This window comes from Sarcophilus harrisii, chromosome 4 (assembly GCF_902635505.1).
Source record: "Sarcophilus harrisii chromosome 4, mSarHar1.11, whole genome shotgun sequence".
Classification (NCBI taxonomy): Eukaryota; Metazoa; Chordata; class Mammalia; order Dasyuromorphia; family Dasyuridae; genus Sarcophilus; species Sarcophilus harrisii.
The window spans coordinates 336023563-336048624 of record NC_045429.1 but is presented as its reverse complement, the minus strand read 5'-3'; the positions used below and the strand labels follow the sequence as shown (position 1 = coordinate 336048624).

Sequence of the window (25062 nt, the reverse complement as noted above, 5' to 3'; positions counted from 1 at the left end):
AAGAATGTAAATTGTAGCAGAGGAGCTAGATAGTAAGTGAATAAACATTTATTAAACATCTACTATGTGCCAGGCACTGTACTAAGCCTGGGAATGCAAAGAAAGGCAAAAATGGTCAATTCTTACTCTCAATGAGTTCACAGTAAAATGGGGGCGACAGCTTATAAACATCTATGTTTGAACAAGCTAGACAGGACAAATTGGTGGTAATCAACAAAAATGAGGCACTTGTATCAGGCTGAATTAAGAAAGTCTTCCAGCAGAAGATGGACTTTTAGCTGGGACTTGAAAGAGGCCAAAGAATCTAGGAAGCTAACCAACATTAGTAGAAGGCCTTTTCTCATCTGGGAATTCTCTTTAACAATGAAACCACAATTATCCCTAAAAGAGTTAATATTTGTATGGTATTTTAAAGCACAGACTCTTTTTCACATGCTGTCTCATATGACCCTCACAATAACTCAGTAATATAGATAGAGTAGTTATTACTAATCCCATTTTGCAAATGAAGAAATTGAGTCTCAGAGAAATAAAATTATCTAACCAATGGCATATAACTTATGAATAACAGAACTAAGACTTTATTTTTTCTTTTTTTATACTTTTTATTTTTCCAAATACATGCAAAAATAGTTTTCAACATTCACCTTTGCAAAACTTTGTATTCCAAATTTTTCTCCTTCCCTCTCCCCTCCTCTCCTAGACAGAAAGCAATCCAATATAGGTTAAACATATGCAATTCTTCTAAACATATTTCCATATTTGTCATGCTGCACAAGAAAAATCAAATGGGGGAGGGGACATGAGAAAGAAAAAAAAAAGCAAGTAAGCCACAACCACCACCAAAAAAAGGGGGGAAATGCCATGCTTTAATCCACACTTAATTTCCATAGTGCTCTCTCTAGATGCTAATGGAGCTTTCCATTACAAATCTATTGGAATTGCCTTGAATCACCTCATTGTTGAAAAGAGTCAGTTCATTGCAGTTGATAATCCCATAATCTTCTTGCTGCTGTGTACAATATTCTCTTGGTTCTATTTACTTCATTTAACATCAGTTAATGTAAGTCTTTCCAGGCTTTTTTGAAATCAGCCTACTTGTCATTTCTTATAGAACAAGAATATTCCATTACATTCATATACCATAACTTATTGACATTCCCCAACTGAAGGGCTTCCACTCAGTTTCCAAGAACTAAGACTTTAACCCAGGAACTCTAACCCTAAACTTAGTGTTCTTTCCACATCACAGATGCCACTTTCTTTTTTAGTTCCTTGAAATAAGGGACTTGGATTTTGCTTTTCTTTGCATCTACAGATCTTAACACAATGTCTGATACATAGTTCGTGTCAGGTATATCTGTTGGGTGACTGACTACTCTCTTTTTTAATATTATGAGTTAGTGGTACAAAACTCAAACAAAAATGGGGGCTACATAAGGATCCTTGTAGGTGCCGTATTAATTTAGAAAATGGCATATTAATATCATTTATGTTTATTGTATTTTATTAATTGTGTTTAATATTTTACAATTACATTTTAATATGTACTCAGGAGTGCTGCTGGCTATATTAGGCCAGCTTGGCAGCTTGTTTGACAACTCTGCTCTAAATCACTCCTTAAATTTCTAATTTCTCAATTTGTCTCTTTCCCAATAACTGATCCAAGCATTTGATTTAGCTATGTGAAACAGAAATGATATTTTAATTCTCTACGATGCAACCAATGCCTTAATGTAAGGAAAAATCTAACAATAAGCATTGCTCAGACCTGGAAGGGTCTGATTCAGAGGATAATGAGTTCTATATAATCCATTTCTTGAAGAAAAGTCAAATGGCCTCTTGTTGGTGAATATTGGAGGGAGCTCTTGGTTAGTCTGTCTGGTAGAGCTTGGTGGTCTCTGGCATTCTTTATGGCTTTTCAAATCTGTGGTTCTGTGAAATATCTTTTCAAGGGCAAAGACAGTCCCCAAAACAACTTCAGAGTTTCACCTGATTCCCTCTTAGTTCTAGTGCTTTCTCTCTCTTCATTATTTCCAATTTATCCTGCTCTATTAAGCCCAAACATGAGGGAAAGTCCCTACCCAGAGACGTTTGGGATTCCTTTACCAGCCCATGCTTTCTACCAGTGGGTTTATGACGCCATATGGACTCACCCATGGTAGGTGTGGCTAATGACCAATTCATTCCCAGCTCAGCTATCCAGTTTAAACCTTAAGGAAAAAGTCTAAAAGGGATTTCCAATTGGGTGAAAGCAAATAAATCCTGCTTTTCTCATACTCACTGGCAGCAATATCACACTGGAAGCAAGTGGGTAATAAATCATCAATCACACATGCTATGCTAGGGAATGGGCTGGGAGAGATAACACACATTTGAATGTCTGTACTAGTTTGCGTGTTGTCTCCTCCATTAGTTGAGAGTACCTTGAAGCTCAAGATTAATTTTTGCCTTTTTTTTTCTTTTTTTAGTTTACAGTGCTTAATACAATATCTGACACATAATGGATGCTTAGTAAATGTTTATTGGCTGACTGACCAATTGAGTCATACCGTTTAACAGTAGACTTAACCCATAGTAGCAAGGTATTAAATATTTGCATTTGACTTTCTTTTTTCTTCTAGTAGGGAAAAGAGAATGAAAATCTCACTGAAGTGACTATATAACTTTGGGTGGAAGAAATTCTTCCAGTGCAAGCAAAGTTTATCAAAGTGGAGCATGCTGAAGATTTTAAGGGGAAAAAGGCAACACAAAAGAAAAATATCAAATCCAGGAGAATGTCAGTGAGCCAATGATTCTTAAACACTTTTAATTAACAAGGGCCTATACTAAGCATTTAAAATATAAGATATAGGCTCTGCTTTAAGTGGGGAAAGGAAGATATGAAACATTGAACATCAAGATTCAATCACAGTATCCAAAATCACAAACTAAGCTCTTATGTGAGCAGAAGACAGTGCTCTCTAAATAGAATGACAAAAAGGGGGCTCTTTACCCCCAGCAAATAAGTATTTTCCCTGGTGAAATGGGTGCATAAGAACAAGAAATTTTCTGAAGCTAAGGCCATTTCACAGGTTCTAGAGCTGGAGAATATATCAGAGGCCACTTACTTTAATTCCTTATCCCATAGAAAAGGAAACTGAGGTCCAGGAAAATTCATTGACTTGCCAATGACACACATTATAAGATTCAGAAGCAGGATTTGAACTTAGTTGCTCCAACTGTAGAACCAATACCCTTTCCTCTGTTTCACAATTTCTCTTTGAGTATCTATTTTCTTCTTTGTAAGATAGAGGAGATAATAACAGAGTCTCCCCTCTGGCACATTCTGGCTATATGATCCTAAACAAATCACTTAGCTTTTCAGTGGCCCAAGCTAGACCTAAAAGTTGCAGAATAGTTCCTGTTCAGTTCAGTTCCTAAAGAAAGGAATTTCCTCTCTGAGATTTCCTCATGAAATCACTGGCCCTGTCCAAAAAGCCTCCCCAAAATACTTGTACTTCTTAATTCATCAGATTTCTGTGAGGAAAGTGCTTTGAACACATTTAAATGTGTTCTTGCCATTAATTATTATCATTATTATCAAAATGATGTGGGTGATATAGACACCACATGATGGTAGGCACGAAAACTTGGGGTTTAGTCATGTGAAGAATTCATGATGGCCATTCTCTTTGGCAAAAAGTAGATTTATTTAAGGGAGAGGTTATAGACAAAATGAAAGAATACAATAGACACCTGGAATGGTAAATATGAAGGCCAGTTCCTCACTAGAAATCACAATTACCCCATGGAAAGAGAGCAGCCCATGAGGTTGGAGCATACCTTTACCCGGCAGGCTAAATCTTGAAAGGAATTCTGCACCCCAAAAGAGTTAGTTAGTTGTAAGGAGCAGTGGAGTTGAGAAGCATAGTGGAGTTAGGAGAAATACCATGTATCATGGAAGAAGGGAAAAGACACCATGGGGCAAAGTGCCATGACAACTGACCCAAAGGAGAACAGCAACCATGGGATGACCCATAAATAGATTTTATAAGGAAAATTTAACCTAAAGAACATAATTAGTATATCTGACAGAACATGGAAAGGTGAGGCTGCCCAAGACCCCTACAGAGGGTAGATCTTGAAGGTTTGACATAACTTGGATTTCTGACTGGAAGACCTTCGTAGAGAGCAGGCCCATAGATCTAAACTGATCTCTATCAGTGCTTTCTTCCTACTTGTCTCAGGGATCAAATTTGGAGCATGGTCTTCTATTTTCAAAATACGTACATAATAATTTTCAACATTCACACTTACAAAACCTTATGTTCCAAATTTTTCTCTCCCTCCCTTTTTCCCCACTCCCTCTCCTAGATGACAAGTAATCCAATATATGCTAAATACATGCAATTCTGTTATACATATTTCCACAATTATCATGATGCACAAGAAAAATCAGATCAAAAAGGGAGAAAATGAGAAAGAAAACAAAAAGCAAGCAAACAAAAAAAGAGTGAAAATATTATATTGTGATTCCCACAGTTCTCTTTCTGGGTGCAGATGACTCTTTACCACAAGACTATTAGAACTGGCCTGAATCATCTCATTGTTGAAAAGAGTCATGTCTATCAGAATTGATCATCGTATAATATTGTTGCTGTATACAATGTTCTCTTAGTTCTATTCACTTCACTTAGCATAAGAAGCAAAGTTTACTAACAGAGCTGCTCTCTGGAATGTTACAATATTTTTAACAGCTTTGTTCTCCCTATCAGGAAGCTAAGGTGACTAAGGGAGAAGTGAATGTAAATATAAAAATCACTATCCCTCCTGGAATTGATCTTACTATTTTGCTGACTAAGAGAAGTAAAACATATGAAAAACTTACTGAGCAGAATCATGAGGATACTGAAACCTGTTTTAATAAAAAAGGCAAAAGATTATACCCTTCCCCCTTCAAAAAATATCACTGAGATTGAGGACCCAGAAATAGTATTGCATCTTATCCATTCCTTTATTCCACTTTGTTATCTCACAGCAGAGATGAATGTGAGTATCCACTAGCTCTGAAGAGATAGCACTACAAGAATGAGATTGTTGAACTGAATCATTCTCTTCAAATCTTGGAATTTGAGCTTTATTCTCCATGCTCTCTAGTAAGAAAGCTGCCATATAGTTGGTCAATAACATTTACTAGCTCTTAACACATTCTATACACAGTGATAAGCAAAGGGGAGAGAAAGAAAGGTTAAAAAAAAAAAACAACAGTGGCTGCCCTCTGAGAGCTTCAATTCTAATGGGGGTGATAATGTAAATAACTATGTACATACACATTACATACAGAATAAATCATCTCAGAAAGATGAGCAGCTAGAAGGATGGGCAGCTAGGTGGTACATGGATAAAGTGCTGGACCTGGAACTAGAAAACCTCACCTTCCTAAATTCAAATCTGACCTTAGACACTTACTAGCTATGTGATCCTGAGCAAGTAATTAACTTAACTCTATTTGCATCTGCTTCCTCATCTGTAAAATGAACTGGAGAAATAGCAAACTACTCCAGTATCTTTAAGTGTTAGATATGACTAAAGAACAACAACAAAGCTCTGAGGGAAAGAGGAAAGCTCAGGGAGCGTAGGATACACCTTCTGTAGAAGGTAGAATTTGAACTGAGTCATGAAGAGAGTCAGAGAAACTAAAAGGTGAAGAAGATTAGGGAAGGCAAAGCATTCAGTCACAGAAAATACCAGAGCAAAAACAGAAGGGCAGAAAATACCTCAGTTAAGTGGCCAGGGTAGCTAAAGCATAAAATGTATAGATATAGAGAGATAAAATATAAAACGACTGAAAAGATAGGGCAAGGACCGGGTTATGAAAACCAAACAGAGAGCTTTATAGCTCTTTTTGGAGGTAACTAGAAGCTGTTGAAGATTATTGAGTAGGTAGTTGACATGGTAAGACCCATTCTTTAAGAAAATCACATTGGTAGCTGAATGAAAGATGACAGATGAAATTTCCAGTATCCAGGTGGGGTTAAAGCCTAAAACTACTGATAGAATGAAATTACCCTCCAAGGTAAGCAGATGAAAGCACTGATCAACTCAGCCTTAGGTGGGCCTTTTGTACTTATGTAGACTTTTGTTCAGTGGACTTTTGATTCTATTCCCACCCAAAATGGAGGCCTCTGGAAATTCCAACTTTATTGTATCCAATCAGAAAGCCAAGTTATGATGTCAAACCCCCAAGGTTATTATTTCCCCTACAAAAGATTTGCTTATACTATAGATCCTTGCTAACAACTTTTTAGAGTTAACCCAAGATGGGATACTCCTGTCTATGGCTTCTTACTCCTTGCTATCTATGATTAACGCTTTTTAGGGTGCTAACTCCTTTTTAGGATTAGTCTGCCAGTCAATAGTGTAATTGTAATTCAAATTGTAATACAAAGAATTTTGCAATTCTTTTCCCCTACTAACTCATTTTTGAAGTTAGTCTACTAAACTTCTCTGTGAATTTAGCCCATGGAGATGGTATCTTTCTACTTCATAAAAGCTAACACCTATTAAGGTCTTAAACCCCTTTTAAGATTAGCCCCATAATTCATTACTTGCCACATTTTAATGGTGCCTTCCTCCTGGTTAATTGTAAATATCACTAGGGAACTTATCTTTCCTTTGTTAATTGCTAAAAATTCTTCCTTTGCTAATTCCTCTTGGAATTTAGCCCACTCTTAGCAATGTAATAAAATCTTGATTTGGAGGATGTCTATGCTTACAAATTCTTTTAAGACTATTTGCAGCACTAACCCATAACCCCTACACTTTGGGGATATCATCACTTAGTGACTAACCCCACATTCTTGTGGCTTGGTACCAGGAGAGTCTGGACTGCACTTTGAAACCTCAACAATGGCCTGAGTGCCTCTTACATAAATTAATATGTGAAATCTATATTGATATTATATATATATATATATATACATACACATGCTCCTTAAATATCTTTAAAAACATTACTTTCACTGTATGGAAGCATTTTAGTTTTTGTTTTATTTTGGTTTTCTATCACACAACTAAAAATAAATTCTTTTGTCATATTTCTTTTCTATTTCTTCAGGAAAAAAATTGCTTGAAGCTAGTTTAGCAGAGAAAGAAGGTAACTGTAGTGTAACCCATTGTGTATAACTTCCAATGCTCTTCCAAATGACAAACTTTCAAATCAGCTTTCATAGTATCCCTAAGATCATTGTATCTGGTGTGGGGGGTGGGGTGGGGGAGTGTGGATGGGTGTAAGTGTTAGAACCAATGACATTAGAGGTAATGACTTGACTCATGAGTGAAATGGATTTAAGTGAGGCAGAGTTGAGCAAAATAATCAGTCTCACTTTCTTGCTGAACCATCAAAGTCCAGTGGCAGGACAACTAACAATGTCCCAGGATGCAGGAGATGACCTTGACATCTTTGATGTCTAAACAAATTTTGAGCATATCATAGAATCTGTTTCAGCCACCTTCTCTTAATGACTGCTCTTTGAATCTAGTCATAGTTACCATGCTAAAGATAGATGCCTTGTAGGACTCCCTCTCTGAAGAAAGAAGGGATTCTCTGTGTACCTATGATAAAATGTGGAGTAAATTAGAAAGCACACTAGCTCTGGAATCAAAGAATCTGGGTTCAAATTTCTTCTAGGCTGTGTAACTCATGGCCTAAATCTCCTACCCAAACACCATTGTCAGATCATACAAAAGACAAATTCCAAATCAAAAGCATTTAATTAAAACACTACCAATAAGAAGAAAGGAAACAAATAGAGGGGAAAAAAACAAACAGACAAACAAAAACCTTCTGTACCTAGGCAATCAGAAGAATTTTTGACTAAAGAATGTCCCCTATCATTCTGTTTCAATTTATTTCTGGCAACTAGGCAACTTATATTACTGGACTTCTCAGAGCAATTCTGAAGATGACTGAAAATTTTAACAAAATCACAGAGCATTGATCTGAATTAGCCACAGCATCATATATTTAGAATTAGAAGCTACATCAAAGAGTATCTAGTGCAACCCCTTCCCAAATCATGAATCCTATCTAAAATAATTCTATGTTCCCATACAGACTTTGCTTGAAGACCTCCAGTGATAGGGAAGATTCTGCTTCCCTGTCCACCCAAACAGCTTATTCAACTTTTAGGGAACTCTGTTAATAGTTGTTGGTTTAATATTCCTAATATTAGAACATAAATTGACCTCTATGCAAGTCCTTCCACCCTACATTGCTCCTAGTTTGACCAACTGGGACCAAGGAAAATAAGTGCCATTTCTCTTCTATCTAACAAGCCTTTAAATAGCTGAAAATATCTCTCTTCATCTTTCTAATTTCTGTCTTCTGTTGGCTATAATGTTTCCAAGTTACTTTTATTCTATAAGAAGGAATAATTAAAGTATCTGTCCTACTTTCTAAAGTCTGCTTTTCTGCTATACTCAGTTATTTCTACCAAGCCTCATATCCAAATTCAGGTTGCCCATATGTTAAACCCTAACTAAAAATGTATTATGAGGTACATCTCTCTTCTCCACTTTTCTCTTATCTCCTATTTTCCCTGCTTGTCTTTTCTTCTCTTTATCCCAAACTTAGATTTCTTTAAAAAATTATTGATTCCAATTAAAATTTGGTTTTTGTTTATTTTGCCATGGACATTTTCCACGTTCTTCTCCAAAGAACCCTTGTTCTTCCATGTTCCCCCATAGAACTCTCACTTGTCACAACAAAAGCTAGTGAAACAACACTGTCTAACGGAGAGACTACACCTTATTACTAACTAATCTTTGATATACATAGAGCAAGGATCTTTAACCTTTTTTTGTACTATAGGCCAGGCTCATCACTCAATCCATTGCACCGCTCTCCTGCCTAAGAAATAAAGCACTGATAATTGTATAAATATACATATATATACATATACTGTATTTAATATATTTTAACATGTTTAACATATATTGGATTACTTGCCCTCTAGGGGAGGAATAGAAGGGAGTAGGGGGATTTAGAACACAAGGTTTTGAAAGGGTCAGTGTTGAAAAATTATTCTTGCATGTTTTGTAAATAAAGAGCTTTAATTAAAAAAGAAAGAAAGAAAGAAAGAAAAAAGAAAGCTAATTTCAGGAAAGTTGACCTAGGCAGTCTATTTTTATTAGATGGACTGATGGTGATGGCAGCTGAAGGTGAGGATATGGTATTATTTCTCCACTAGGTCTCTAAAGACAGGTCAGGGCATAAGCTTGGCTGAGTGGATAGTGGTTTCTTCTTGGCCTAATTCTGTGAAGAATTCTCTTACCAAAATTAATGAATTAGATTGTCTGCCAGTAACATAATTTTTCCCTTATTTGAAAAGTTCAAAGCAATTGAATGGCATTCTGACTTAATTAAAAATATTCCCTAAGTTGATATAAAGACTATATAAAATAAAAAATCTGATACAATATAATTACCCAATTGGATGGGTAATGTAATCTAGATTGGTAATGCCAGCATCATAAAGGGATTACCAATGTAATTATCTGTGACTAATAACTGTCATTTGTTATTTTTAACAATCTTTCCAGAGCTGAACACAATCCAGAACTGAGAACTTCTATTTACGAAAGGTCCAAAATTTTGAGAAATGGAAATCAGAAACGCAGATTCTAGACCTGGCCAAACATAGGATTTAAACTTAATTGTTCAAGGTCAAAAAAAATTTTTTTTTATCATAGGTAATAAAGTTTCCAAGTCATTCTATTTTTCATCATAAACATTTTTGGTATTAAGGAAAACCAATGGGGGAAAAGAAAATCCGATAATGTGTTAAGGGTTTTTTAAGTCATGTACTACATACGGTTAATTCCTAACAACGGAACCTCAACAATTAATTAGACTACACAAGAATTTAATTTGGTCACTTGTGTTTTATTTAAATACTAATTTAATGAAGCCTTTTGAGAAATACAAAAATGCTATGAAATTACTTACTATTCTTGTAAGAAAGAGGAAGGGATGGAAGAAAAGAAAACCACAATTGCTTGCATTATGTCAAAAAGATGACACAGTAAATAAGATTCTAGACTTAAAGTCAGGAATATCTGAGTTCAAATCCTACCTCAGTGATCCTAGCAAGTCATTTAACCTTTATGTGCTTCAGTTGTCTCATCTGTAGTAAAATAAAAAGTCTGGACATGATGGTCTCTGAGTTTCTTTCCAGTTTTAATTCTATTATTTTATCATAAGATGCCCTTTCACATAAAAATAATATCACATCCCTGGTTCTCATGTAATATAACTAGAGTATTCTTCAAACCTTTAAGTACTCCATAAGTGTCTATTATAATTATCTAAATAATTTATTTAAATCTATTGAGAAACATAAATTTATTTAATATATTTATAAATATATTCATAAAGCATATAAATACATATTCACAAAACGAAGAGGAAAAACCCCACTAAATTTGTTTCCATTTAGTTTTCCCCCCTTTCATGCCATGGATAAAATAAAGACATTAATGGAACATTTCCTCTCTAAAATTAACTCTGTTTCCTGTTTCCCTAACGTGGTTTAAGATCAGTAGGGAGCCCTAGAGTGACAATTGATTGCTTTCTGTAAATATCATTTTTAGGACAATTTATATACTTTATTTTTTATTCTAAAATTAAGAAACAAAACAAGCATTTGCATAATAAGAAGAAATAGAAAAAAAGAGGATTGCACCTGAAACTACAGCTCTATTATGTACAATTTAGTATTTCTTTCAAATGTACAGCAAAGTTATCATGTAATTTTCTTTTTTCAATATATATTCTAATTAAACTTGGTATGTTATAATTTTTTCCCTGCTAATAGTATTTTTGCTATTCTCTATAATTTAAAATAATTTTGAAGATAGAACCAATTGATCTGATCACAATTATATTTGGGAACACCTACTTTAATGATATTGGAAAAATTACATTGGACATATGAACCAGTTGGGGAAAAATTTTAGTCACAGAAATGGACAATATGAGTAATTTAATTCCTTCAAATTAGAGTTAATGTAATTGCTTCTGTAATATGAGCTTTTAGTGGAAACTAAAAGGTATTCTATGTTTAAATTTTGGGGTGTTTTTACTACATTTTCCTTCTATCGTTAGTAATTCATTGTGATTTTCCTGCAGATTAAAATTAACTTCACCCAAAGGAAGAAACCTATAAGATGTTAAGGATGGTGACTGGAACTGCAATTTCATTAATATAATGAATTCTCACCTGAAGAAACTCCCTCTACCAATGAAGATAAGAACCTTCTTTGTGAATTAGTCTTAGAAGGGTATATATATATATACATATATATATATATAGGAGTTGATAGCTATAACCCCCTCAACCAACCAAATTCAAGCCCACCACCCAGTTTTGTATAAAGTGCCTTTTAGGTGCTTATAAAGAAAATCGTTTGATTGACTGACTGATCAACAACTAGCAAATATTGATTAAGATCTAACCATATGTCAGCTTCTTTGCTATCACTGAGCTAAGGATTGAGAATACAAAGAAAAACCTCCAGGAGGTTACATGGGAGAGAAAGAAGAGATAGAGGGGAAAATCTCAAGTGTCCAAACACTGGGAAAGGCTTCATGTAGAAAGTGACCTTTGAGCTGAGTCTTGAACAAAACCAGAAGATCATTTTCTCTACGAACATCAAACATTTGTGTTCTCACTATACTATACTTGAGTCAATTAGATATATTTGTAATATGTGAGTTAGCCGTTAAGTTCAAAACTGAGTCACTGACCTGTGATAATCAAGTTAGGCAGAATTAATATTATATATATGTACAAGATCTGGGATTTCATTGCCAGCAGGAATCTCTGGTAAAGAAACTTCACTGTACAGTTTTGAGACATTGATTGTGGTACAGAGAAGGTCACATAGTCAATGTGTATCAGAGATAGACAGGACTTGAACTCAGATTTTTCTAACTCTGCAGCTGAGTCTTTATTTACCTTGACAAAAATATTATTATTCCTTATTTTATGGATGAGAAAACTTGATCATAAATATAAATACACAATCACATATTCACACAATAATTTAATGTAACAATTAAGCAAAAGAACTAGGTTCTCAAACTTTGTATTAAATGCCCTAAGAAGTTCTTCTTTGTTTGTCTTAGAATATAGAATAATTAATAACAATAATAACACGAACTAGCATTTACACAGTGCTTTAAAGTTTATGAATCACTTTATGAATATTATCTTATTTTATCCTCCTAATGACCCTAGGAAATAAGTACAATTATCCCCATGTTATAGTTGAAGAAATTGAGACAGATAGGGGTTAATGACTTTTCAGTGTCACACTGAATGCAAGTCATCCTAACTCCAGCACTCTATCTACTGTTTTAACTTATTACTCCTCCTTACACTGAAAGCAACATTCATGATTACTCCCATACAAACACTTTTACTTAATAGTTGAAGAAATTGGAGTTCTGAGAGATTAAGTCCTTAGCCAAACATAGATAGAATTTCAGCTCAACTTCCCTGATTCTAAGCCCAATGTTCATTCCATTGTACCATACTACCTCATTAGGGACATCCTGGTTAGAGCACCAGGTCAGGAAGACTCATCTTCCTAAGTTCAAATTTAGCCCTAGACAGTTACTATCTAGAGTGACTTTGGGCAAGTTATGTAACCTTTTTTGACTCAGTTTTCTCGTCTGTAAAATGAGCTGGAGAAGAAAAGGTAAATCACTGCAGCATCTTTGCTATAAATAAATGAAACAACAACAACAACAAATGGGGTCACAGAGTTGGACATGGCCAAAATGAATGAATCACAATAATGTTTCATTAACTTTATTATGAAATGTATTTTGTTTCCTTATCTTGCTTACTAGCTGAAGAATAACATGCTTATTTGATAAGAGAAAGAACATACACTGGAATTTTCAACTAAAAACAATCTTTAAGGGATTTATATTGGAGGGAAGCAAAATACAAAATCCAAGGCAGGAGCTATCCAAAAGTACTCAGTAAAATCATAGCATTTAGAATTGGAAGAGACCTTTGATTATAACTAGTCTAAGTCTCTCATTTTATAAACGAGAGAACAGAGGCCCAGAGATAGTAAGTAACTTGTTCAAGATCAGAGAGAAAGAGAGATTCTCTCACTTCAAATTAATTACTCCCCTCACTCAGGATGCAAAACTCTTCTCCCATTTTCTTTGAAAGATAAAATAATAATCCAGAAAAACTTTCAAAATCTAGGGACAATAAAGATAATCCTTCAAAAGAAGCACAAATTCAAAACATTTGTCAAGCTATCAAATAATTTAATTTCTCTCCTTATCACTCTATTGACACTGTACTGCTCAATAATAGTAATAACCTGCATTCATGCAGTGTTTTGCAATTTTAGGATCCTACACTATTAGAGGATAATTTGCCATGTTTCATATCATGGGATTATTGAGAGGATCAAATGAGATCCTATAAATGAAATCTTATTGTAAAGTTCAAAGCACAATTTAAACTCAAATTTATGTAGCTTAGCAAAGTGGATAGAAAGCCAACTTCAGAACAAGAAGACCTAAGTTCAAGTTTTGTCTTGGACTGTGGAACACTGGACATACAGTTCTCTTGGTCATGCTTGGATAATGTCTCATATCCATTCCCTACTTTCCATTACCACTACTTTCATACTGGTTCATGTCACACATAGAGATTATCAGGAGATTAAATGGCGTCTTACTTCTAAACTCTCCTCTTCTTCAATCCAATCTACACCCCTTCATCTTCTTAAAACACAATTCTCATAATATCTATCTTCTTTTTAGCAGGTTTTTAATGATAAAGAGTTCATTTCTCATACAAAGAGAGAATTGATTCAAATTTATAAAAAATAAGAGCTATCCCCCAAAATTAATAAATGGTCAAAGGATATGAGCAGGTAGTTTTCATATGAAGTATTCAAAGCTATTTATAGTCATATGAAGAAATGCTCTAAATAACTACTGATTAGAGGAATGCAAATTAAAACAACTCTGAACTACTACCCTAGGTCTATCAAATTGGCTAATAATGACAAAATTTAAATGACAACTGTTGGAGTAGGTGTGGGAAAATTGTGAAACTAATACACTGTGATGGAGTTGTAAACTGATTCAACCATTCTGGAGTACAATTTGGGTTGGTTTGTTTGGAGGGTTTTTTTGGTTTGGAGGAGTTTTTGGTGAGCCATTTGGAATTAAGTGACTTGTCCAGGTTCACATAGCTACTAAGTGTTAAGATCCTATTTGAACTCAGGTCCTCCTGGATCCAGGGCTGGTGTTCTATCACTGTACCATCTAGCTGCTTCTTGAAAAACAATTTGGAATTATGCCCAAAAGGCTATAAAACCATGCATATGATTTGATCCAGCAATGCCTCTACTAGGCCTGTATCTTAAACAGATTAAAAAAAAAGAAAAGAAAAGAACCAATATGTACCAAAAATACCTATAGGGGCACCAATGGTGGCAAAAAATTGAAAATTGAAGGAATATCCATCAATTAGGGAATGAGTAAACACGGTGAAGTATACAAATGTAATGGAATGTGATTATGCTGTAAGAAATTATGAGGGTGCTCTCAAAAAGCCTGGAAAGAATTACATAAACTGATGCTAAGTGAAATGAGCAAATTGAGAAAATATTATACACAGGAACAATATTGTATGATGATCAACTGTGAATAACTTAGCTATACTCAACAGTATAATAATCAAATCAATTCTGAAGGACTTAAATGATAAAAAAAAATGCTGTTTATCTCCAGAGAAAGAAATAATGAAGTCAGAATACAGATTGAAGCATACTTTTTTAAACTTTGGGTTTTTTTTTTTGAGGTTTGGTAGTTTGTTTATTTTTTGTTGTTGGTTTTGGTTTTTTATCTATGTTTTCTTTATGATTATATTCAATATGTAATGATCTATATTCAATATGATTAATATGGGATTAATACAGGAATATTTGCATTTGTATATGTATAGGTTATACATTTGTATAACCTATATCAACTTGCTTGAAGAAGAAGAGAATTTGGAACTCAAATTTTTTTTTAAATTGAGTGTTAAAATTCTTTTAACATATAATTGAGAAAAAATTTTATATACTTTATAATTTTTATTTTTACTGTGAATCTAATCACCAAAAAAAGAAACAAAAATGAAAAATGGGATTTCATATGAAATCTCGACTTTCCCTAATGGATAGCTCTTTAAAGTGTTTTTCATATTTAACAAATAGTAACAAAAATTGCCCTGATTGTGCTTATCCCTTCCTAAATATCTAAGTCCTTCTTCATATTTTTTCTCTTCTAAATGGAATATCCCTCACCCTCTCAACTTACCAACCTTCCAAAATGTATTCTGCACACTTTAAGGAAGACCTAGAATGAAATCTGCCTTCTCTACAAAGCTGTCCTATCAATTCTAGTCCAAATCATCCCTCCCTCTTCTGAATGTCTAGCCACTCATTTCCTTAGTCATCTCTTCAGGCATACTGGCATCCTCTCATCTCCCTTACTAGATACAACCCACTTCTATTTGACAAATGTTTGTTAATTGTTTATTATTAAGGTGTTTTGGAAACAAGGTTGAACTAAAATAGAATTCCCTATTCTTGTCACTGGAGTGGATAAGACTTGTGTATAAATTAGCTTAATCAAAACAGAATGTGATCAGTTCAGAGGAGTCTAACATGCTATCATGTAGTAGTTAGCATCTACATAGAACTTTTAGATTTACATAGCAATTTGGTTTTTTTTTAATTTGATCCTCACAACCCTAGAAGGGAGGTGCTGAGGAAGCTGGGAATTAAGTGACTTGCTCAAGAATGCAGAGTTAGGATGGAAGATTTGAATTCAGATCTCCCTAACTCAAGGTCCAACTCTCTATCCAGTTAGCCTTGTAAATGCCTTGAAAAATCAAATGAATTGAAACTTTTTCTACCACTCCTTGGATTTCAAAGCTTTAACATCTCTCTGATATTATTCAACATTCTGGCTTTTCACAATTTTTTCACAGGCTTTCTTTGGTCTTATCTTCATGAAGGATCAATGCTAGGGTGTTCTTTTTCTGGTGTACTCCTTTCTCACAGGCAGGTATTGACAAGCTTAAGAAGCTGAAATATGTTGGAATAATAAGCTGTGTGAATGTTTGCTACAAATCTTCCTCCCCTGCAAAAAATCTCTTTCTGTTGTTCTCATGAAATGCACTGAGTAGCTATACATTTAATACGAAAATCTAATTAGCAATGGAAGAGAGATGCCAAATATCCAAACTTGATTTTCAAGATCTTTCCAAGAACTTCCTGGTTGGGAAGTTTGGAACAAAGTTTCTCCAGAAAGAAATTTGAGGCAACCAGACTAACCCCAGTGTTCTTATGTAATATATAGAAATTGCTCTGATGGTATGGCAAGTAGGCTAGAGGCAGCTTCAGGAATGCTACAGGATCAGACACCACCTCTAAAATCTAAGACTAAAATCTAAGACTACACTAGGCAAGTTAACTAAATTTCCATCCACAATTTACTCATCTGAAAAATGGGCATAATTATAGGTCTAGTACCTCTCTCCACAGATCCCATAGCAAAGTTCAAATGAAACAAAGTAGTTTTCAACCTTTTAAATGTTATATAGATGTCACCCATTGTGATTATATTCACAAATTTGTGTTGTAGAAAGGGCACAAGACTGGGAGTTATAAGATTGTTTTTAATCCAGGATTCACCATTTATGAACTATATGATCTTAGACTGTTAGATGGCACAGAGAAAGGAAAATCTGAGTTCATCCTGCCTCAGACACTTACAAGATAAAGCATTTAATTTCTTTTTTCTCAGTTTCCTTACCCATAAAATGGACATAATAATACCAACTACTCCCATAGCTATTGTGAAGACCAAATGATACAATATTTGCCAAGTATTTTGCAAAACTGAAAGTGCTATATAGATACCATCTTTTATTGTTATTATTTCAGATCTGCAGTGAGAGGGAGTCCTGGAAGAGGGAAAAGGAGCTGGCCTTGAAATCAGGACAAGCTGGGATTCAAATCTCACCTTTGGAAAACAATGGCTATGAGACCCTGGGACAGACTAAATATGACCTCAGTGTTCTAGGCAGTTTTCTAAGACTACAATTACTGATCTGTTTTGATGAGGGAGTTTTCTCATGCAAGAGTTATGTACATCAAGCAAATCACTAGTCTTGACCCTATACCTACAGTTCATGCCCAATGATCTGAAAAATGAATGTCTTTAATTCTGGCTCAATAATAATATTATTATTAATAATAATATCAGTTATTTGTTACATAATATAATTATCTGGCAAACATTGCTCATACCATCCCTACATTGCTTCATCTGGACTTCACAAGAACCCTACAAGAACCTTTCAGGCATTAGAAAATATACATATATGTCTTTTATATGTGTGTATATATACATATACACATAGCACATATACATACTTATATTTACTATGTCCCTCTTATAAGCTTCTGCAAGGCAAAGGTCCTTGAAAGGAGGTGATGGTTTGCTTTTTGTCTTAGTATTCCCAATAGTTGACATGGTGCATTGTACCTAGATGATGCTTCATAAAGAATCACTGAATGGAAGAGGAATATGAATAAAGTATTAAACAATTCCACTATCTCATAACCTGAGAAATGGAAGGGATGGAAGTAGTAGTCATGTAGACCAACCTTAGGGATTTGAGCTCATATGTTATACTCCTTAGTTTTGCTGCTAGGAGATCAACAAAATACAACACCTCAATGATGGATAAGTTAAAAGGCAAAAAAAAAAAAAATCTCAATCTGGGATGACTTCCTGTGCTCAGCAGATTTTTTAAAAAATCTTAAATTACAGAAATCATTTCAGTTTAAAAGCTCCTCTACCAAAGAGATTCATCATCACCATCTTTAGGCAAAAAACGTCAATAAGCTCTTACTCTTTGGAAGAAAAGCTTCTCTAGAAAGAAATATGTAGACACTTCTTAAGTTAGGTATTTATGACTCTTCTGAATCCTGTGTACATAATAGCTCTGAAACACTGTGAGTTATTTATTTAAAGGATTTATTAATGCCTTCAGCTTCATGAAAGAACTTTGGCACCTGATCCAGCACCTATATTGCTCACTTACAATATTGATTATTGCAATAAAGTATAATTTTTAAATTACTTTTTTTAAGGCTATCACTTGGAATACTTTCTGCCATGGTTTTTGCATTTCATGGAGAAGAAAATTCTGTGTGTTTATGTGTATGTGAAATTGTCAACTTACCATTAGATGTATCACTTGCATTCCTTTTTTTTTTTTTTTTTTGCTGAGAATATAGTTTTTTTTTTTTTACCAGTTGCTCAATGTTCAGCAAAAGATGAAAAAGAATAATGATAGAGACTCTTGACTGAGCTCCACCCATCTTCCATTTCAACATAATAAATGTCCTATTTATTTTAAAGGCGAAGCACAGGATGTATTGGATTGGTTATTAGTAATGATAATGCTAAATTGGCAAAAAGAAGCTAGCCTAGTGAGAAGACTGTAGATGGGGCACACCCTCCCAGTACAGTATATAAAGGGTTGGCACTGTCTTTGGACAGCAAGCATTGCTTGAGCTGAACCTCTACTGTATCACTATGTCCCAGAGATATAGTTCCAGCAAACAATACTCTTCCTCCCGAAGTGGAGGAGGAGGAGGAGGAAGTTCATCCATCAGAATCTCAAGCAGTAGAGGCTCTGGTTATGGGGTTAGCTCTATTGGTGGAGGCTCTAGCTATGGCAGCTGCTCAAGAGGGGGCTTTGGCAGTGGATCAGTAAGGGGCTTTGGAGGAGGAGGAGGAGGCTTTGGTGCTAGCAGCAGCTTTGGGAGTAGCTTTGGTGGTGGTGGCTTTGGTGGAGGAAGCTGTGGTGGAGGAAGCTTTGGTGGAGGAAGCTTTGGTGGGGGCGGTTTTGGTGGGGGCAGCTATGGTGGGGGAAGCTTTGGTGGGGGAAGCTTTGGTGGAGGAGGCTTTGGGGGAGGCCTTGGGGGAGGCCTTGGAGGAGGCCTTGGGGGAGGCTTTGGTGGAGGTGATGGAGGGCTCCTCACAGGCAATGAGAAGGTCACCATGCAGAACCTGAATGATCGCCTGGCCTCCTACCTGGACAAAGTGCGAAGTTTGGAAGAATCTAACTATGAGTTAGAGCAAAAAATCAAGGAATGGTATGAGAAAAATGGCAATGCCAATCAGCGAGAACCTCGTGACTACTCTCATTATTATGACCAAATCAAAGAACTTAAGGATCAGGTAAGAAACATCATTTATGCTGCTTCTGAACCAGTCTTGTACTTAATCCTTAGTTATATATATATATATATATATATATATATATATATATATATATATTAGATATACTGTAAAGCTGATCTCCTAAGTCAGGAGACTTACGTTCAAGTTTTCTTTGAAGCCTTATAGGTATATGGTCCAAGAGAAGTTAATTAATCTCTTTCAATGCCCCTAGGCAACTCTCTAAGACTTTTAAGTTTAAAAACAGGTGTTGATCTGCATATTAAAAGGGAGTTCCTCATTGGCAGCTACTTGGACCAATGAAATCATAGATCCAGTCCCAAACTCCAATCCCCTTCCCCCAAAAAAAGAATTGAGATAAAGAAAGCTTAAATCAAGAAACATAAGCTTGCTAATTATTGTTTCCCATTTTATGCATGGTCATGGGAATAATTCAGTGTAATCCAAACTCAGAAAAGTTGAGGGAACATGCAATGGCAAGCCATTATTGGTCATTAAGGATGTCAGACTGATGAAAGCTATTGGACTTCTAATGAACTCCTGAAGAAAGCAAGTGAAATCAAAGAAATGAAAGGAAGAAATTATAAAAGAAAAAACTAAAGAACCATTGGAATGGGGGACGGGGGTGGGGATGGGGGTGGAATCTCTGCCAATTCTAACAGGGTGAATAATACATGTTCCATTCTCATAGAAACTTTACATTTTCCAGAAGTATGAATTTCTTCCAATTAGAAGCAAGAGAGATGCAATTTATATCTTCCAAGGATATCTAAAATTCAGACATGCTGGACAAATTCTAAATATAATTACTTAGGAATATACAGAGTAACAAATAAGGCAGAGGTATCCTGGAGTCAGTGAAATAACATAGAGTAATAAGAACAGATTTGTTTGAGAAAAAAAAAATAAATGCCTGGTCAGAAAAGGCACAACTTGAGAAGTCCTGGAAGAGTCAAACTTTAGCAAACAGGTGGTACCATGCATGTTATCTAATTCTTAAATGACAAAAGTATCCCCAAACAACTCTGTAAATTAATGGTTAAATTCAGTTCTTAAGAAGCCTTTTTCAAAAATCCATATACATGACCTCTTTCTAAATTATTTTTCTTCTACTAGATCCTGAATCTAAGTACTGATAATGCTAATGTGCTGCTGCAAATTGACAATGCCAGGCTGGCTGCTGATGACTTCAGACTGAAGTAAGCAAAGGGAATAAGGAGTATGTGCCCCTAAAATTGTTAGACATGAATTTGGTGTGGCTAATTGTTTAACAATTGAGTTGTATGTGAAGTAAAATAAGCATGCTTAAAGAAAATATGAAATCAATTGGTTACCTGACTATGAAATGAATTCTATCAATAATCAAGTCACTACTCTACCAGTAATAACTACAAACCATTACTAATGGAATTGGTCCTTCTTTTAGAGTAGCACAATTTCTCTAGCATCCAGAAAAATGCTCTGTACTTTTAGGTACTTAATTAGTGTGTACTGTATGATCTAGACTGCTATGGTAAGGTATTATAATATATCATATTTCTCTGTATTTCCTCAGGCTCCCATGTCCTACTCCCTCCCCATATGATATTCTTTTAAATAGAGTTATATTCATGATTATGTTTCTTTCAGGTATGAAAATGAAGTGACCCTGCGTCAAAGTGTGGAGGCTGATATTAATGGCCTGCGCAGAGTCCTAGATGATCTGACTTTGGCCAAATCTGACCTAGAGATGCAGCTTGAGAGCCTGAATGAGGAACTGGCCTTCCTGAAGAAGAACCATGAAGAGGTATGAAAAAATTCTGTTCCATCACACCACCCATTCCCATAGTTTTCAGCATCCTCATGAAAGCATATCATGGGCTCTCCTTCCTCTACAGGAAATGAAAGATCTTCAAAATGTGTCCACTGGAGATGTGAATGTGGAAATGAATGCTGCTCCAGGAGTAGATCTGACTGAATATCTGAACCGCATGAGAAGTGAATATGAGGCTATGGCTGAACAAAACCGCAAGGATGCTGAAGCCTGGTTCAATGAAAAGGTGAAAATAACTTGTCAAGCTTAAACGATACTCACCTCACTATAAAGGTTATTATTGTCTTCTAATGATTCTTTTCTCTGCCTCCTCTCCTTTGCTTTTATGATCCTAGAGCAAGGAGTTGACCACAGAGATTGATACCAATGTTGAACAAATGTCCAGTCACAAATCTGAGATCACTGAATTGAAACGCAGCCTTCAAGCTTTGGAGATTGAACTGCAGTCACAACTGGCCCTGGTAAGTTAACAATTAACTGAGAACATGAGCTCTATGTTTCCAGAAAGGATTAATTCACTTTTCATGTAATTATACTTTTCTATAAAATATAAATTTTTCCCATTTAATTTTAAGCTTTCCAATAAAATTTTGTGATCTCAAGGACTCATAACCAAGATAGGGAATATCATCATTAGGGCATCTTAAGACAAACGGAGCAAAATAGAAAGCATCAAAATTTAGAAATACAACCAAAACACCACATCAGGATAGAAATTGTAAGTGATATTGGTCTGAAATTACTAAAATGCTAGAACTAGGTCAGTTCACAAATTTCTATTTGACATCCAATATCTTTTTCTTTCATGAATTTTCTATTCAGAATGAATTTTGTTGTATTTCATTTAATCAATGATGTTGTCAGTTCACACCATGCATCTTTCTCCTCAGAAACAATCCCTGGAATCATCTTTGGCAGAGACAGAAGGTCGTTATTGTGTACAGCTGTCACAAATCCAGGCTCAGATCACTGCTCTGGAAGAGCAGTTACAGCAGATCAGGGCTGAAACAGAATGCCAGAATTCAGAATACCAGGTGCTCCTCGATATCAAGATCCGCCTGGAGAATGAAATTCAGACCTACCGCAGCCTGCTAGAGGAAGGAGGGTGAGTGAAAGAAACCTCACTACTAGAAATTTTGCTGCCTGCCAATTTTCTAGGCAGGGGAGCTTCTCCCAATTTTTGAGAAGCAAAGAATTGTTAAAGGAGAAATGCATAGCTCTGTCTGAAAAGTTGAGCTCATCTGCCTGATTTGAGCCAAGGAATGATCATGAACATCATGACTCTCTGTCTATTTCTGTCTCTGTCAGTCTCTGTCTTTGTCTCCACTGGTCTCTGTTTCTGTCTCTGTTTTTCTCTGTTTTGGTCTCTATGTCTCTATCTGTCCATCCATATCTTTCTCTCTCTCTCTCTTCTCCCTATTTTGCCCAGGCTAAAAATACATTGACCATTCATGTGCTCCATTCCAATACTGACGGACATGAGGTCTTTCACGTGCTCTGTTTTTCCCATCTGGCATAATTTGTCCCTTTTTAAAGCAATCTGGTAGCCTCCTGCCCCCAAAGATTCATTATATGGGTACCATATTTAATGATGACATCCAATCCACCTTAATCCTATTGAAGTTCAGAATGCCCAAAATCAAGTGATCCACCAATCTCAATCTCCCCTAGGAGGAGGACTATGGACATGTACCATCACACATGGCCATCTATCTCTGTTCAAACTATTTAGTTTCTCTGTCTAAAAAAAAAATCTGGGAGGGAGGCTACACATTTTATGTTTGTGGATAACTTATTAAAATTTGTCTCCCTTTTAATTTTTCCAGTAGCTCATCTGGAGGTGGTGGCCGTGGAGGAGGCTCTGGTGGTGGATATGGAGGAAGCTCTGGTGGTGGAGGATATGGAGGAAGCTCTGGTGGTGGAGGATATGGAGGAAGCTCTGGAGGTGGAGGATATGGTGGAAGCTCTGGAGGTGGAGGATATGGCGGAAGCTCTGGAGGTGGCGGATATGGTGGAAGTTCTGGTGGCAGTGGAGGATTCAAAAGTTCTGGATCCAGAGGAGGTTCAAGTGGAGGACAAGGAGGAAGCACTGGATCTGGTGGAGAATCTTCATCTAAAGGCGGCTCAGCAACAAGGTCAGCAGAACCTTACTGGGGTAATCAGAAACCATTTTAATTTTCTTGTAGGTTTTGCTTATGGACCCTTTTTTTAATTCAAGATTTTTAATATAAACCAATTGAACAATTATGTATCTGTTGTTTGAGAATCATCATGGCTAAGATAGGAAAAGCTCCTCTTGGGCTCTCTACATGATGAGGACTGTTTTAGAAAAACTTAAGAAGGCCATCTAGTGAATGTTAAAGGTTTGTGACCTGTGTGAGTGTAGGCAAGACCCACACCAACAAAACCACAGACTTTCAATATTGACATGGTAGGGAATAATTCAAAAGTGAAATTTTGAATAAAAGTCAAGAAGGGCCATTGTTGTTAGCTCATTTTTCCCCACATTTTCCTTTAGATTAGAAATGGAATTTGTATATCTACATTAAGGTATTTTAGTAAATAAATATGCCTTTCAAGGACCAAATTATAATTTCTTTGATTATAGAAGAGTATTTCAGTTGATAATTTCAGTCATTGTTATTTTTTTTTGTTCAAGTGCAGTTTTGGGGGCCTCTTAAAGTCTCCTCAATTTCTAAAAGAGGAGTACTCTTCATTATACAGTAGAAATACCAACACCTAGTGATTTTTCATTTACAGATTTTAATAGAAGCCATGTGATCAAGACTATCGTTGAGGAGGTAGCCCCTGATGGTAGAGTCCTTTCATCCAGAGTGGAATCAGAGACCAAGAAGCACTACTAGTAATGATACTGACATGGATGCATCTTTTTTAGTAGACCACAACAGATCACAACATATCCGGGCAAAGAAAATCTCCATCAATCCTAATGGTCTTAGACACCTTCTCTCCCTTTAAACATAAGGTGTCTAAAAGGTTTCTCATGGTTTCTTCCTATTTCTTTTCACTTTACCAGAGAGTATTCTTCAAGGAAAACAATTCATATAGAATCTCTCTGTTTCTGTTTACTGCAATACTTCAATAAACTTTCTTACTGATGCAAACAATGTAATTGTGTACATGTTATCTTTATCTGTTGAATGAGATATTAATAGCCTTACCAGGAAAAGTTATCATATGAGTCAAAGTAAGATCTTAGAGAAACCATCCAATCCAACTTAGTCATTCCTTCTCTGTAGGAAAGGAAACTGAGGCTCAGAGAAAGGAAATGGCTTCTCCAAAGCTCATACAAGTGCAACATTCCAAGTTTGGGATTTGACCCTGTGCCATCTGATTCTAAATCCAGGGTTTTTTTGACCTTTGATAATGAGCCTCTGTGTTTGAAAGTTGTTCATACAAAATTTCCTTCAAAGTCTTTTCCTATTTCAAACTACTATCCTAAGAATGTATAAAGCAGTTTACCAAAAACAGTACCCACACATTGCCAATTTCAAGAGTACTTTCCTCCATAAAGGTAGAGAGTGTGTATGTGTATCTTCTTTTAATTTTCTGGGATCCAATTACATGGTTTCCAAAAATCCAAAGTAATTGGAATTACAATGTCAGAAATAGATTTGGGAATTGTTCACCTGTCTCCTCCTATTCTGTAGTCAAAAATGTGAATGCCTCCTCACATCCATATTCAGTTGTATACAGAAATACATATTATCCTGCATGGAAGAAAGAAGAGGAAAGGATAAAAGAAGCGTATAGGGAGGGTGGATTTGAGGAGGGTATAGGCAGAAGCAAAACACTTTTGAAGATGGACAGGTAAAAGCAGAGGAGGTAGGGGAGCATTAGTGTTACCAAGTACTTGTGGGTCAGTTTCTTTCCTTCCATCTGTGTGCTGAAG

General features: G+C 35.6%; 1 protein-coding gene across 2 annotated transcripts; it reads left to right on the top strand.

Moving 5' to 3' along the window:
• Nucleotides 1–18630: 18630 nt before the first annotated feature.
• LOC105750380 (keratin, type I cytoskeletal 10-like) lies at nt 18631–24277 on the top strand. Of its 2 annotated transcripts, none has more exons than XM_031966240.1 (8): nt 18631–19336; nt 20453–20535; nt 20966–21122; nt 21214–21375; nt 21485–21610; nt 22040–22254; nt 22976–23304; nt 23910–24277. In XM_031966240.1, the coding sequence occupies exons 1-8, from the start codon at nt 18689–18691 to the stop codon at nt 24011–24013; spliced, it is 1824 nt and encodes a 607-aa protein (XP_031822100.1). In that variant the 5' UTR covers nt 18631–18688; the 3' UTR covers nt 24014–24277. The 2 variants fall into 2 exon arrangements, with proteins under 2 accessions (XP_031822100.1, XP_031822102.1); XM_031966242.1 differs by having other exon boundaries at nt 18632–19336; nt 22976–23284.
• Nucleotides 24278–25062: the final 785 nt, after the last annotated feature.

Coding starts and splice junctions, on each gene's coding strand:
- LOC105750380 (XM_031966240.1), top strand. CDS start 18,689: ATGTCCCAGAGATATAGTTCCAGCAAACAATACTCTTCCTCCCGAAGT. Junction 19,337..20,452: donor TCAAAGAACTTAAGGATCAG/GTAAGAAACATC, acceptor TTCTTCTACTAG/ATCCTGAATCTAAGTACTGA. Junction 22,255..22,975: donor AGCCTGCTAGAGGAAGGAGG/GTGAGTGAAAGA, acceptor TAATTTTTCCAG/TAGCTCATCTGGAGGTGGTG.